The sequence below is a fragment of the Megalobrama amblycephala genome, linkage group LG9 (genome assembly GCF_018812025.1).
Source record: "Megalobrama amblycephala isolate DHTTF-2021 linkage group LG9, ASM1881202v1, whole genome shotgun sequence".
Lineage (NCBI taxonomy): Eukaryota > Metazoa > Chordata > Actinopteri > Cypriniformes > Xenocyprididae > Megalobrama > Megalobrama amblycephala.
Window position 1 is genome coordinate 2,782,359 of NC_063052.1, and position 15,207 is coordinate 2,797,565.

Below are 15,207 nucleotides of genomic sequence, written 5' to 3' on the forward strand. Positions count from 1 at the left end.
ATCTAGTGAAACGATCAATCATTTTCTTAAAAAAATGAAAATGTATATGCTTTATAGACATAAATGACCGCATCACAAGTGCTTCCGCCAGACCGCGATTCTGTATTCTTCAAAAAGCTTACGCTGAATGTCCTACACCTTCCCTATTAAACTTACGGAAAAAACGGAACTGGCGCCACGTTCGTTCCGTAAGTTGAATTGGGAAGGTGCAGTACATACAGCGTAAGCTTTATTCATCAAAAACCTTAATTTCTTTTCGACTGAAGAAAGAAGGACATGGACATCTTGGATGGCATGGGGGTAAGTAAATTATCAGGAAATTTTTATTTGAAAGTGAACTAATCCTTTAATATTACATTTGGTTCATAGAGTGCCAGCTCACTTTTTTAGCGACCTTGGTTCTAGAAGTATTTTTCCCATTCATTTGTTTCCCCACAGAGATATTATAAGCCATGAACTAAACCAACCAGTTAAACGGTTAATCACAATATTATGAATTTTTGATTTGAAGCAAAACAGTGTTCGAAAATCGCACAAAAAGACTGTGTACTTAATAATGGTTTCAATAAGGCAAAGAACTACAATCCCAAGAAGCACTGCGAATGACATAATTGAATTAAAAACGATGGAGAAAATCAAACTATTGATTTAAATATGTTGATTATGTCTATAGAATTTTTTTTTTACATTTACTGCATATAAATATTTAAGAAGTTTGAGAGAGTATGGAGACTGACTCTATGTTATTTGCAATGCTGCATGGGATTGTAGTTCTTTCCATCATTAAAGTCATTGAGTACACAGTCGTGTGTTCGAAACTGATTCTAAATCATTCGCAGTGCTTCATGGAAGTAGACGGGTGATAATGTGTTCTTTAGACAATTTACTTGATCTCTGATTGGTCAGTAGAATCATGGGTAATGTAGTTTTTCCACAAGGAATTCTGCTGTTAAGCATGATTCTTTTAAAAATTAGAAATAATGTGCCCTGAAGGCAAAAGATTAACAACCTCATAGCTCACAGAAAATTTTTCTTTGAAGGTTTGTAAGTCATTGTTAAAAATCAAGAAAATTAATAGGATTTCTACTTTCGGAAAACGACTGTTGCACTCTTTTGCGGTTCAAGTCAAGAGCATTACATTATAGGATATGGTACCCTGACGCATACTGTCCACAGTATAGGGGTAGTATGCTAGTATGCTATTCCAAAGACAACCTCTGTTTGTTTACGAAACCAGCAGCAACATTCCAAGTGTTATGAGGTAATAACAGGTCTCTAAAATAATGAGCAATGTGCTATTGTCACAAGCACTTATGAATAGACAAATGACTCTCATAGTTCCTGTAGGGATTTTTTCTGTACATCCTTTCCTTCCAAATGAGAGATTCTTAAAAACAAAACAGAAATGAGGCAGATGAAATGAATCATTAAAAGCCCGGATTAAACCGAGGAAACTTTGCCGTACAGGCCCCGCTGATGAATCCAAGCCATGCACGCTGAGAAAAAGCAAGAGAGTTACCGAGGGTCACTGTGGCAAACAGACACACAGCTGTTGGGAAAAGCTGCCGTTGAAGACTGTCATTTTAAGGGGCTCTGCAGACAGGAAACTGGCATTATGCATGATGAGGTGACTAAGAATTCATTTGAAAAAGAAACATTTCCTCTGTACTGGGTTTAGAAATCATGTATTGTATTGTACAGTAGCGTTTCAGTTTTTGTATCAATCAGGACTGTAACGTGATTTGACTGATGTCTACACAAAGCAGCTGATAAGAGTGTGAATGTGTGCGTTGTAAAGTAAAGTACCGTATTGCGCGCTCATCTAAGTTCTGCTTAATGAACTAATTTCCCTTTATCGTTGCTTGGTATCCAAAGCACATGACAAAGATGGCTGCACGATGCATTTTTAATGTTATTTGCATTTCAAAGTAGCAGCATCCTGTGACGGCTTCAATAAGGCAGGTGCCATTTAGAAGCAAACTGCATTAGAATGCTGGGAGATTCAATCTGCAGCTCTCAGCTACACAAGGGATCTAATAAAAACAAAACCCCCAAATCTGTGATGAAATTACATCTCTTCTGTACAAAGCCTTCAAATGCCTTCAACAGCTTGTGACTGCTAATACATTATCCCAGCATGCTCTGGGAGAAAAGCTGGCTATAAGCAAACCAACATCATTTCATTACATCATTACCGCTTATGGTGAAGCTAGACGTTTTTAATGAAGGAATTGTGAGTGATTTTTGTCCATGCAAAAATCACCTCAGGTTGGCAGGGCGTTGCTATGTAGTTCCTAAGGTGTTCTGGTTGGTTGCTTACAAAAAAGTCCCTCCTTTAATGTAATTTTATGGGATTTTGCCTGATGAAAATCATAAGTCTGATTACTTAGAAAAGTAATAGCACACCTCTCTTCAACAAGCAACATGATTCGAGGCATCATTTCTGTGATTTAGGATAAAAATCCCTAAAAAAATTCTGTTCAAAATGGGGTAGTGGGCTAATAAACAGGAAGGAAGGAATCTGTTGATGTTGGTCACAAGAAATTTTGTAATACTGTCAGCTGCACGTCAGAATGTTTGAGGTCATGGTGAAATTGGAAAATTTGTAGATGAACAATAGGATATGAAGTATTCAGATGAAAGATAAGAAATGCAGTTCAAGTATGGTGTTAGCAACACCAAGGTCATGGGTTCGACTCCCAAGGAACACATACTGATAAAATGTAAACTTTTCAACGCATTGTAAAACGCAGTGGATAAAAGCCAAATTAATACATGTAAATGTACCATATTGTTACCACACTGACTAGCTATTGCATATCGACCACTACTGAGAACTGTGGGATATTACTGAGGCTGGGTATTGGCAGCGTCCCGACTCCCCACTATACAATACATATCGCGATACGTGTTATAATTCAATATATCACAATAGTCCGTGATATCAAAATTGAATCATGATTGTGTATAAATCGGTCAGTCTCTCTAATGCTTATTTATATGGCCTGACTGAACTGTAGGAAATATGAAAATAAGTAAATAAATAAATATAGGAAATAAGTAATAAAAAAAATGACTGATGCAAGGTAAGAAAGTATCGAAAAAGTGCGGTATTAAAATAAATCATTGTTTTCTAGAGTCCTAAAACACATTTGATGAGAATTATGGGAACATTTATTATAATCCAAGGACTTTTTTTAGCATGTCATTCTTCGTACACAATTTTCCGAGTCAAAATCAGCTGAATGTTACTCATTTGTATGATGTAATGGTTCACAGAATGTGTGGTTTTCAAATATGGTGACACATCAAATGATGCAATCAAAGCCAGATTCTCAAGCCTCCTGTGTATAACATCCCAAGAATCACAGCAAGTGTCGGAAACAAAAGAAACAAACAAAGAAACAAAGGCCCTCTGCTGGACGAGATGGGGAAAACTCTTGACAATGAATCAAGGTAGCTTATTTTTCTCCCTGCTTTTCACTTCGCTGTGTCCCCGCTTGCATATCATCTCAGTTCCTCCAGCGTCCCGTGACTCACTTGTAGAGGAGCTGCAGACGTCCAGGGTGACAGTTGTTGCGGTTGATCTTGCCGTCGGGCTGGTACAGGGCGGAGGAGTTGGAGAAGGTGGGAGGGAGGGAGTGGTTGTCAGAAGCAGGGAGAGGGTATCCTGGTGGCGGGAGGAGCGATTTGGGATCGTTCTGAGGAGTGGGAAGAGAAGGAGAACTGTGGTTCTGATTGGAGGAGGTGGGGCGTTTTCTGGAGCGCAGGGCCTGTCGCTCTGACAGCTGATTTCTCAGCTCTGATACACGTTCCTCTTTCTGTTGGAAAAAAACCCATGAAACTAAATGAGAAACCGGGCCTAAAAATATTAAACATATTTAAGCAGATCTGAAAACCACTGAGAAAAGGAAGATGAAAGTAAATGTGACAATCTGCCACAGCTCTCATGACATCTATTGTATCGGAAAGGATAGGGCCAAATTCAGAATTTAAAAATGAGCTTCCTTTGAAGCTTGAATTTGAATTGGATTGGCCACATGATCCACAGGATGCTGAATTGGAATGACAGGAGGAGGATTTTACTAAATCAATTCAACAATTATACAAATGGGGAATTTCCTTTTAGTGTTGTTATTGTTAACTGAAACTAAAACTAATAAATATTGTTTCTGTAAATTGAAATAAAGCTTAAATAGAATAAAATATGAATATTACATGAAAACAGAAAATATTAGATGGCAACTAACTGAAATAAAATACATTTAAATTGAAGCACTAAAATGACTAAAACTACACTGGAATAAATAATGTTTAATATAATTATTAAAGAGAAAAACTATTAAAAATGAAAAGCACATAAAATTACTAAAATTAAAATATAAAAAAATGAACAAATATAATAGCATATAAACAGTACTAAAATAACAGTTTCCTTTGAATTTTTTCTATCATGGTCTATAAAATGATAGATAGATAGATAGATAGATAGATAGATAGATAGATAGATAGATAGATAGATAGATAGATAGATAGATAGATAGATAGATAGATAGATAGATAGATAGATAGATAGATAGATAGATTCCTTTAATTAAAAGTACAATTCTACATCCTGTTGGCTCTATTCAATTCTAAAAATCTGTTCAATCCCGGTATCAGACATTCCAAACAGTATGCTGGAGAAAGTGAAGGTGACACAGAACCTCTTGGATGATCTTCTGCAGCTCTTTGTTCTCTCTCTCCAGCTGGCGGGATTTCTCTTCATCGTTGTTGTTTGTGGATGAACCGGTCTTCATGGTCTCCTGCTGGTCCGACTGCCACTCACCACGAGTGATAAGCCTCCGCATCTACACACAAACACACACCACACTAGGTATAACAACAGACCAGATTCATGTTGACAGAATATTAATGTACTGCAAGCTGCACAATACTGTACTGTCTACTATCTGCTATTTATTAAAAATAGAGTGCGAACCCATGAGCAGCAGGCAACAATAGAAATAATAATAGTAATAAAAAAATAAATAAAAATAATAGATATAAAAAAAGAGTGTGCAAATATGAGTTTGATTAAAATTTGACTGTACTCGGTAAGTTATAGGGTCTTTGATTATGTGCAGACCACTAGCCTAGAAAATATAAAAATAATACTAAAATAACACTGTAAACCCCAACGCTCAAAATAATTAAGGGTAGGACAAACTTAAATTAAACAAATTAGTTCAGTCAAATAAACTTTTATGAGTTTTTAGCACTTTATTTTTCTTTCAAGTTCACAAAACTGATATATTTTAAGTAAACTGAACTGTTTCAATGTTTCGAGTTTTATGAACTTATTTCTTTTCATTTAGACATTCTTAAGTTTACCTGAAACTGGGCTGGGATTTCTATTTCCCAGCATGCTTAGCCCATAGCACTCGAAAGGGAGAGTAAATACTAAAATTAAGTGTTATATAATGTTTTTTTGAGATTTACCATCATGGTGACAAGTGGTGCATGTGGCTTGGTTTGAGAGCAAGTATGTTAAATACTGTATATTGCTGCGTTTATAGCAAGTGCTATTACATGCTATTGCTAACATGTTAGCAAATTATCGAGTTAGCTTTTTCTGAATTTTTAGCTAGCTATGTTTACACCAATAAATATTTTTACATTGAGGTTATATGAAAATTTTAAGTTAAATGTATGAATTAGTGTACTCAAACATTTTAAGTTAACAACAATTAAAATATATGGGCACAAAATAAAAATCTGCCAGTTCTGCTTATTAAACTTTAAATTTCTTAACTTAAAAATGTTGAGGCAAATGATTGCTAAATTGTTTTTGAGTTTTGCCAACTTATTCGTGTTTAAAGTGTGGTCTGGAGATATGTTATTCTTCAAATACTCAGAGACTTTTCTTATATAGTCCTTATGTAGCCCTGCCCCTTTTCAGCTCTGCGCTCGATGTGTTCTATCTTCCTGTTTGTATTTCCACAGCATGAAGGTAAGATCTTACAGATTTATGAATCAACTGCTCATTTTAAAATCTTCCTGTTCTACTGACATTTGTTATGACATCCGCATCAAACATTACAATGCTCATGATTACTTTCGTTAACTCTACAATATGTAAATCCACTTCACCTGCTAATTACTCTTCGACAGAGATGCCATAGAAATATACAGAGCTACGGCAAAAACAGAAGTTCAAACACAAAATTCAAATGATGGCTGAGCGCTTGTTTCTCTGATGCATAAGGTCTATATAACATGAATGAAAGCTTCCTTTCTTTGTGTATATAACAGCTCTTATTGTTGTATAATGGCAAAGTATCTTCACTTTCCTTTCTTTCATGTTCCCTTGAGATGTCTAATAACACCTGTCCTCCAATGACACTGATTACACCACATCTCCATAGCATCATCATTCATCGCGCTTTAAGATTTCACGAGCAGACCGCTGAGAGAGAAGCATATGTCACACATTAACTCGCCTCTTTGATCACTCGTTCCTTTGCTCTAGTTATCCACCATTAATATTCATCACTGTAATACAATATTTACATTAGCACTCCTCCTTGTTTTGAGAAAATGATCTTCTGTGGTACCTTGGGGACGAAGAGGACAACTAGAGTGATGTAGACAGAGAAGATGATGGCCAGCGAGGCAAAGGCGAACGAGGCGTCCTGCTTAGACGATAGAATCATGGTGACAGGAGCGGTAATCATACACAACACCTGAAAGAGAGAGAGAAACAGTTACATATACAGGCGTTTCTTTAACTTTAAATTTTGTTTACATTTGTTTGCCCTCTTGTTTGTCTACAGACAAAATCCAAGACAATGTTGTTATCGTTAACTAAAACTACAATTATTAAAAATAGCTTTCGTTAATGATAATAAAGCTGAAATGACCCGAGTTCGAGTCCCGGCTTGCGGTCCTTTCCTGATCCCGTCTCCCTCTCTCTTTCCCACTTCGCTTCCTGTCTGAATACTGTCCTATCGCAATAAAGGCAAAAATACCAAAAACTAAATCTTTAAATATTAGATGAAATATTTAAATATTAAATGAAACGCAAACACCCCCCCCCCCCCCCGCTGCAAAACCATAAAAAACTTAAAAAAAAAAAAAAAAATAAGTTTAAATTGAAGTACTAAAATTACTACAACTAAAACTGGAAATGCAAAATGAAATATATAAAAAAAGTAAAATGCCAAAAATTTACACTAAAACTGAAAATACAAAAAAGCTGATAAAATATTAATAAACACTATAATAGTATATATTATAAGTAATACTAAAATAACACTGGTTCAACAGTGGATATACTGTACATGCATCAAAAGAGGGTTCTATCATTTTTTTTCTGAATTATGTTTCTGAGCCAAAAAATGTCCCAAATTCTTAAAAATATGTATCGTATGACAGAAAAGAGGTGTAAACATGTTTATTATAAAATGGCCTTTGTCCTAATTGTATGAATTCTAAATATTCACTTTTTGCATAATTAGACAAAATATTATGATTGGAAATCGTCCAACTACATTTTTACACAATAAATATTGAAATGGTCATAACATGTAAGGATTTTTACATGTAAGGATTTTCAGTATTTATAATGGAAAGTGTGGGTGTGGGACAACATCTAGAAATATTTTCATTAAAGGCTTTTAAAAAGTAGCAACAATAAATGATGAAGGCATTATAAGAACATTTTTAACATGACGTTCATATAACAAAATGAAGGAGAAAAAAAAACTTATTTTGAAGGCAGAGGTTAGGAGAATAGAAACCAAGAGAGAAAGAAGTGTGAATCAATAAATATTGATCAACAGTCAGTCCTTTCTCACAAAACCAGTAAAATCTCATCCAGGCTAGCAAAAAGAAAATGTTGCCTGGCATCAACAGAGGTGATCTTTATTTGCAGGGTCATTATTTATTTGGACAGGGCAAAAAGTGCAAAGCAGTCTCTTCAAATCGAAGCAGTTTACAGCTGGACTAACAGCAGTAGCCTGCGGCCTTCACAGAGCACGATTTGAATCACACCACGGCAGAGCATTAATGATGTAAGAAAATCAGCATGGTTTTAGTTTAAAATGCACAGCCATGCTAAATAATGCAAGCAGTAAGTGAATCCTCATTCCCTGTCATTAAATGGAAAAGAGCAGCCAGAGCATTATTTTAGATATACCACAGTAGAATAAAAGCCTTGAACCATGTCCTAACAAGACGTGACACGACACAGCGACACGGGATAAAACGTGTCTTTGCCATGTCTGGATTCTATTTTATAAAAACGGTGTCTATGTCTGCAACAGCAACAATGATTATGATTATGTGATATATGATTATGTGAATCTGATTATGTGCTTTATTTAATGTTAAACGCATCTAATTTGAGTTGGAATATCATTTTTTGTGACATTTATAGCCATTCTGAAAGTGACAATGGATAATTAAACACAGATCTTGAAAATAAATGAATGGAAACGAGAATGCTCAAACTGAGAACTCAGTGTGAACAAGTGTTTCTATGACAACGTTTATTTTAGTCATTCAGTATGTATTTTTAATAATGTTAAATTAGTGTAATATCAATTTGATTATGTACTTATCCATTTCGCTTGCAGAGAGACTCCGCCCACACGTTCCTCTGATTGGCTGTGATTTTTGAATAATTTTGTCGCATTTTGTAGTTGTGTTGCGTCTGGTGTGGACAGACAAATTGCTTGTTGTTGGAATCTTATTGCATCGTGTATGGCTAGGACATGATGATATGGCTTTGGAACGACATAAGGATGAGTAAATGGTGACACAATTTACAGTATGTTATTATTTACTCATTCCTCATGTCATTTCAAACCCATATGACTTTTATTTTGTGGAAAAAAACAAATCTTTTCCATGTAATGACAGTTAATAGTGATCACGATTATCAAAATCCAAAAACAAAGCTCATGTTCTAGCTCACAGTGAGTTTTATTTCATCAAGTTTATTTTTGGGGGTACTATTCTTTTAAACTATGAGTATATATATACATACATATATATATTGTGCATTCCATTTCTTGATTTGGGTGTCGAACAAGTTATCAAAATTCAATAAATCTGTTTCCTGTGAAAGAGGTGAGATCTTATTGTCTTTATTATTGTCCTCCAAGCTGCTGAAATTCTAAAAAGTGATGGAGTTTGTAATAATGACATGACAGATGGCATCTGAAATCATTTCTTTAGCAGAATGGGCATTCGCTAAGGACCAGGATTCAGTCTGCGACTTGGAAAAAAGAGAGAGAGGGAGAGAAAAGATTAAAATGCAAAATTTGGCCCCTTGCTGATCTAAAGTCTCTCCCTCAATTTGAGCTTAAATTGGGTTCAGTGTATAATGGGTAATCCTTGGAGGCCGAGATGAAGAGAAACACACTGCTTCAAATTAAAAGCCTACAATGAAATAGCTGATTGACAAAAGCTTTGTGCTTCATTTCCAATCAGGCTTCGCCATAGAAAACAGAAAAGGAATTTTTATGGCAAATGAAAAGAGATTCCTGTGTATTTACCCTCTATATTGAGGGTGTTATCAGCGTGGTGCGTGCTGCTTTCGTGACTCGTGAGCCGTGGGGCGGCACTGAAATTTTAAAGTGGAACAGATGAGATGATGTGCAAAAACAAACAACTTTCAACATTACTGAGGGACCACTTTACTTGAGTTTTCTAACTGCTTTAGAGCTCCAGTCCCGTCAAACTGACATGCAAGCTTATTTCCAATGATGAAGGGAAGCTCTTTTCTCTCCCTTTCCCTGTCCTCTGGAAAGCTCTGCGTCCCTGGACAGTATTCGAGATGGCAGGCTCAGACACTTTACTTCCATCAAATCTAGCAGAGCCACAGTGAAGAGCTCCAGGCATGTTCTTCCTGCTTATGATTGTGTTGTGACACACAATAGCTCCAGACGGACGCTGCGTCCGATTCACACGCCAACTCCCAACCAAACTTGAGCAACGAAAGGGGAAAAAAACCTCCGTGGTGCTATTTCAGTCACGTCAGCAGAACAGTTCTACCTTTTAATTGGACAATATTTGGGTGACAACTGACATTTCAAATGTCACCCAAGGCGCTGCTTAAAATGTCTACAGGGATAAGTTTAAAAAGATGAACAGACTCACAGAGACGTTGTAGATGGCCATCCCAACAGCTCGATGATCGTTTATTTTTTCAGTGGACACGGATTTGGTTTCATAAGCCAGAAAAATACCCAGTAGCAGCAGCAAACCCTTATAGCCATACACGACACCTAAAAGTAAAAAAAAAGAGACAAATATAACGAACAGGTATCCCAAATATCCATATTGTTCAATCCCAAATCACTAACTCTCACTGTTGATGCTGTGGAAAATATTGGGCTGCGCAAACAATGTTGATTTATTTTAGATGATATATAATATACTAATATAATAATATATTTTGTATAAAAAGTGATAGTAACATTGATAATAAATGTTTCTTGAGCAGCAAATCAGCATATTAGAATGATTTCTGAAGGATCACGTGACACTGAAGAATTGAGTAATATCTGTTCAAAATTCAGCTTTGTCATCACAGGAATAAATTACATTTTAAAATATATGTTGTATATTGTAATAATATTTAAAAATATAACTGTTTTTAATGTATTTTTAATGTATTTGCAGCCTTAATGATCATCTTTCACAATCTTACTGACACCAAACTTTTGAAAGGTATTGTAAATGATCATACTATTTATTAAATCAAGCCAAAGTTGATGAATTTTTTAACATTTTTAGAGTGCTTTAAAAATATCTACAACATTGCCAAGCATATTAAATTTTATCTTTTGTTTGTTATTACTGGCTGTTGCTTGTTTATTATTTATAGTCACCTTCTTCTCTGACCATTAAATCCTCAGTAAACACTGGCGATGTAATGAAGGTCGCAGACAGGGGGTGCAGATTTAATTTAACTGAGTGCTTACTAAAAACCAGCTCACTCTCGGATTATCATTTCATGTTCATTTTGATTTGGATGTGACCAAAATGGGGCTATCTGAGAGGGTGAGCTGTTTACTATGTAATTAGTCCATCCATTTCCACTAGTTTGATGCATTCAGGCCGATGCAAACATGATAGGTGGACATTATCACGCTGACGGGGTAATCAATCAGTCTCATGACTTTTGCCTGTATCTAGCCAGTCATCCCTCACATCCCTCAAAAATTGGTGTAGGATTTACTTTCAAAGCTACAGTCCATAAGATTTGCCTCTTTGTCACCATCTCTGTTTGAAACCCACAACTGCAGTTATTTGCGTTATTATAATCTTTACGTGGGTTGTGTATTGGCATGGCTCCTCAGCGCGGATGAATCTAATGATTGCTGTCAGTCACCGCACCGGTGTGGATACTGTACTTCGGAATCACAGATTCTACGTCTTAGAAGTATGACCAAAATAAAAATGTCATCTGAACAAGTAAGTAACATGTCTGCCACTTTGGTTCTGACCAACTGAGAAAAAAAGCATTACAATAAATCAGGCTGCCAATGGTGATTAAATCTAACGATCGCTTGGATCACGTCAAACCGTGCATATTAGTATTATTGTTATACTTTGTTTTCAAATTGTTAATGTTAACAAAATCAGCATTGCGTGACTACGTGTATTTAGTGTGTATTAGCATCCAAAGTCTTTTTCTTTTGACTACGGGTGAATCTCCAGTTGTCATTTATGATTGTCGTTTGGATCTTTCTGGATTACAATCCGCCATCAAAATGACAAGTTTAATTATTCCAGCTGATATGCGAAAAGGCTATAAATGATCCGCCACCTGCAGCGTCCGGGACTCCTCCTTTATGTATACAGATGTGACGTAATGATGCAAAGGCAAACTCGTATTTCCTGCGGAAACCTACCAATACCACTCAAATTAAAAAAAAACATTATAGGTGCCCTAGAACTTTTTTTAAAAAGATGTAATATAAGTCCAAGGTGTCCCCTGAATGTGTCTGTGAAGTTTCAGCTCAAAATACCCCATAGATTTTTTTTTATTCATTTTTTTAACTGCCTATTTTGGGGCATAATTAGAAATGAGCCGATTCAGGGTGTGTGGCCCTTTAATTCTCGTGCTCCACGCCCCAAGAGCTCGCACTTGCCTTGAACAACATAAAAAAAGTTCAAACAGCTAATATAACCCTCAAAATGGATCTTTACAAAGTGTTCGTCATGCAGCATGTCTAATCGCGTAAGTACAGTGTTTATTTTGATGTTTACATTGATTCTGAATGAGTTTGAGGCTATGCTCCGTGGCTAACGGCTAATGCTACACTGTTGGAGAGATTTATAAAGAATGAAGTTGTGTTTATGAATTATACAGACTGCAAGTGTTTAAAAATGAAAATAGCGACGGCTCTTGTCTCTGTGAATACAGTAATAAACTATGGTAACTTTAACCACATTTAACAGTACATTAGCAACATGCTAACGAAACATTTAGTAAGGCAATTTACAAATATCACTAAAAATATCATGTTATCATGGATCATGTCAGTTATTATTGTTCCTTCTGCCATTTTTTGCTATTGTCCTTGCTTGCTTACCTAGTCTGATGATTCAGCTGTGCACATCCAGACGTTAATACTGGCTGCCCTTGTGTAATGCCTCGATCATGGGCTGGCATATGCAAATATTGGGGGCGTACATATTAATGATCCCGACTGTTACGTAACAGTCGGTGTTATGTTGAGATTCGCCTGTTCTTCGGAGGTCTTTTAAACAAATGAGATTTATATAAGAAGGAGGAAACAATGGAGTTTGAGACTCACTGTATGTCTTTTCCATGTACTGAACTCTTGTTATTTAACTATGCCGAGGTAAATTCAATTTTTGAATCTAGGGCACCTTTATTACAAGCGTACCTTTGTGAATCGGCTAAGGTAATGAAATAGTTTTGAACTGGCTGGTTATGGATTTGCTCAAAAATTAATAGTAAATTTCACAAATAATTACAAAGAAATGGCAAGTACCACATTGAATTGAATGCTAAAATTTAAAGTAGAAAAATTGATATTGTATTTTCTTGTAAATCTTACTCCAATAATATTTGTTTAATTTACAGCTTTGATCTCAATGAGAACATTTGGTTTGGTTCTGTGGAATTCAGTTATTTTCTCATCCAGATGTTGTGAAAGGAAACTGCCTTCCATGCGTCCTTGAACCAAATGTCCCATAAGCCAACCTATGAATGGTTTACTTGGAGTAACTATAAGTATTATGACAGGCCTTTTTACGGGCAGCTGTGCTCATTTCTCAAGGACTCTGCCTGAAGAACATAGTGAAGGCTCATTTTAATGACCATAACTGCAAGAGCAAGGCCAGTTCAATTTGTCTCATAAAGGTAGCAATTAATTTGTTTAATTACTTAAACACTTACAAGAAGGAAACACCTGAGGACAGAGGCTGAAGGTCAAAACCACCAGGGTTCCTTCATTAAATACTTTCACCCAGACACAGGCTCATAGGCTTTTTCCAGACAGCAACTATTTTTGAGCCCAACACCAAAGATGAGATGTCATGATGAACAAGAGAAGAGACACATTGTGGCCACTGTTAACGTCCTTTATTTGCATGCACTGTCTGCGTTGTTTTAATATCTGGTTCATTATAGGAATTATGCAAATCATGACACAAACATAGCCAAAAAATAACGCTGACCACAATTTGCACGCTGTAATTCCCCATCTTGTGGGTCGTTTCTAAATGGTAGGTCATCGAGGACTCTTGTGAAAAATAAGTACACTTTAGCATACTTTTAAAAATAATCTATGATACAATTTGATGTCATTTCTATTGAAACTTGTATATAATGCATTTAAGTTTTTGTAATTACACATTTGTAATAAAGACGTTGCAATTTAGTAGATTTAAAATATACTAACTTATATATAACATTGAATAACACACCACAGTTAAATTTTTAATTAAAAGTAAAATTAATTCAAATTAATTAAAAGTACTTGCTTTAGTCAACATATCAAAATAAGTGTACTTTAAAGTATGGCAAAAGATTTTTTTAAAGATTGTTTTAATATGTAGTTTAAAGTAAAACTTTTAATTTGACATTATTTTTTTTTTTTAAATATACATATTCACAGTACTTACTTAAAAATATACTTTGAAATATTTGAAGTATACTACAAGTATACATTCAATACAATTAAAGACTTCTTTTTCATAAAGAAATCTTCATACTTTACTGAAGATATACTGCATCACTCCTCCAGTGTGATCAAGACACTTTAATTGGCTCTTTAAAATGTCTAAAGTGTGCTTGACAATATTGCGCATCTGGATATATGCTAGTAGTTATAACATATCATTTAATAATCATTTCATGAATCACTGCCAGCATGATCGCTAGAAAATATACACAAGCATCTCTTTCAAAGGAAATTCTGTTTACCTCCTGCTTTCCACAACAACGACTTCATTTAAATATGCCTGCCACAGTCCTAAGCCAGCAGAGATAGTGCCGGTTTAAACTGGATTAAGGGTGGTCGGTGCATAAAATGCAGGTTTTTACACTTAAATACTGCATGGTAAAGTCAGGGAACGTATGAACTGATAAAATGTAGGAAATGTAACTGCAGGCTTTTCCATCTGACAAAAACAAACCAGAAATGGGTGCAGTGCGAAAAAAAGATTCCGTCAAACCCAGAACGATTCTTACCAAGCCATGTGTTCATCTTCTCTGAACTGCAGTGCTGCAGCAGAGGCTCAATCAACTGATCCACGTCCCCTTTAGGTGCTTCTTTAGTGAACTTCTGCTCAGATAGAAAGAGAAACAGAACAGTATGTAATTCAATATTTTGTTCATATGCACCTTGTGGCAAAACAATAAATCCAACTGTGTCATATTCGTAAAAACACAGTCCCTGATGAAAAACCGATGGGATGGAGTGCTGCCGTACCTCCACTGTGATGTGCAAGGGATCCACAATCTGCCAAATCATAAGGGACAGGATGTCGATAACCAGCAGGACCCCCACAGTGGCATAAAGCTTCCAAGGCTCCAGGTGCTGCTGGGATATAAAAAGACCACCAATCAACTTTCCATCCAGGACAGTGAAAGAAACAGCTTCTGTGGTGATTCATGACATCACAAGGAGCGTAAGTGCAGAGAGCTTGAAGGGAAAACAATGGCCCATTATCAGAATG

General features: G+C 35.9%; 1 protein-coding gene across 3 annotated transcripts in view; it reads right to left on the reverse strand.

The window, feature by feature from the left end:
- Nucleotides 1-427: 427 nt before the first annotated feature.
- gabbr1b (gamma-aminobutyric acid (GABA) B receptor, 1b) overlaps nt 428-15,207 on the reverse strand; it is a 132,622-nt gene continuing 117,842 nt past the window's right edge. The window contains exons 19-24 of one of the 3 annotated variants that reach the window (XM_048201193.1): nt 14,961-15,071; nt 14,720-14,813; nt 10,147-10,274; nt 6,597-6,725; nt 4,707-4,850; nt 428-3,821 (exon numbers count right to left, since the gene is read on the reverse strand). In XM_048201193.1, the coding sequence (XP_048057150.1) occupies nt 3,537-3,821; nt 4,707-4,850; nt 6,597-6,725; nt 10,147-10,274; nt 14,720-14,813; nt 14,961-15,071 (891 nt within the window). In that variant the 3' untranslated portion in view covers nt 428-3,536. Of the gene's footprint in view, nt 3,822-4,706; nt 4,851-6,313; nt 6,449-6,596; nt 6,726-10,146; nt 10,275-14,719; nt 14,814-14,960; nt 15,072-15,207 lie in introns of those variants that run through there. The other 2 variants (XM_048201194.1, XM_048201195.1) reach the window with 2 other exon arrangements.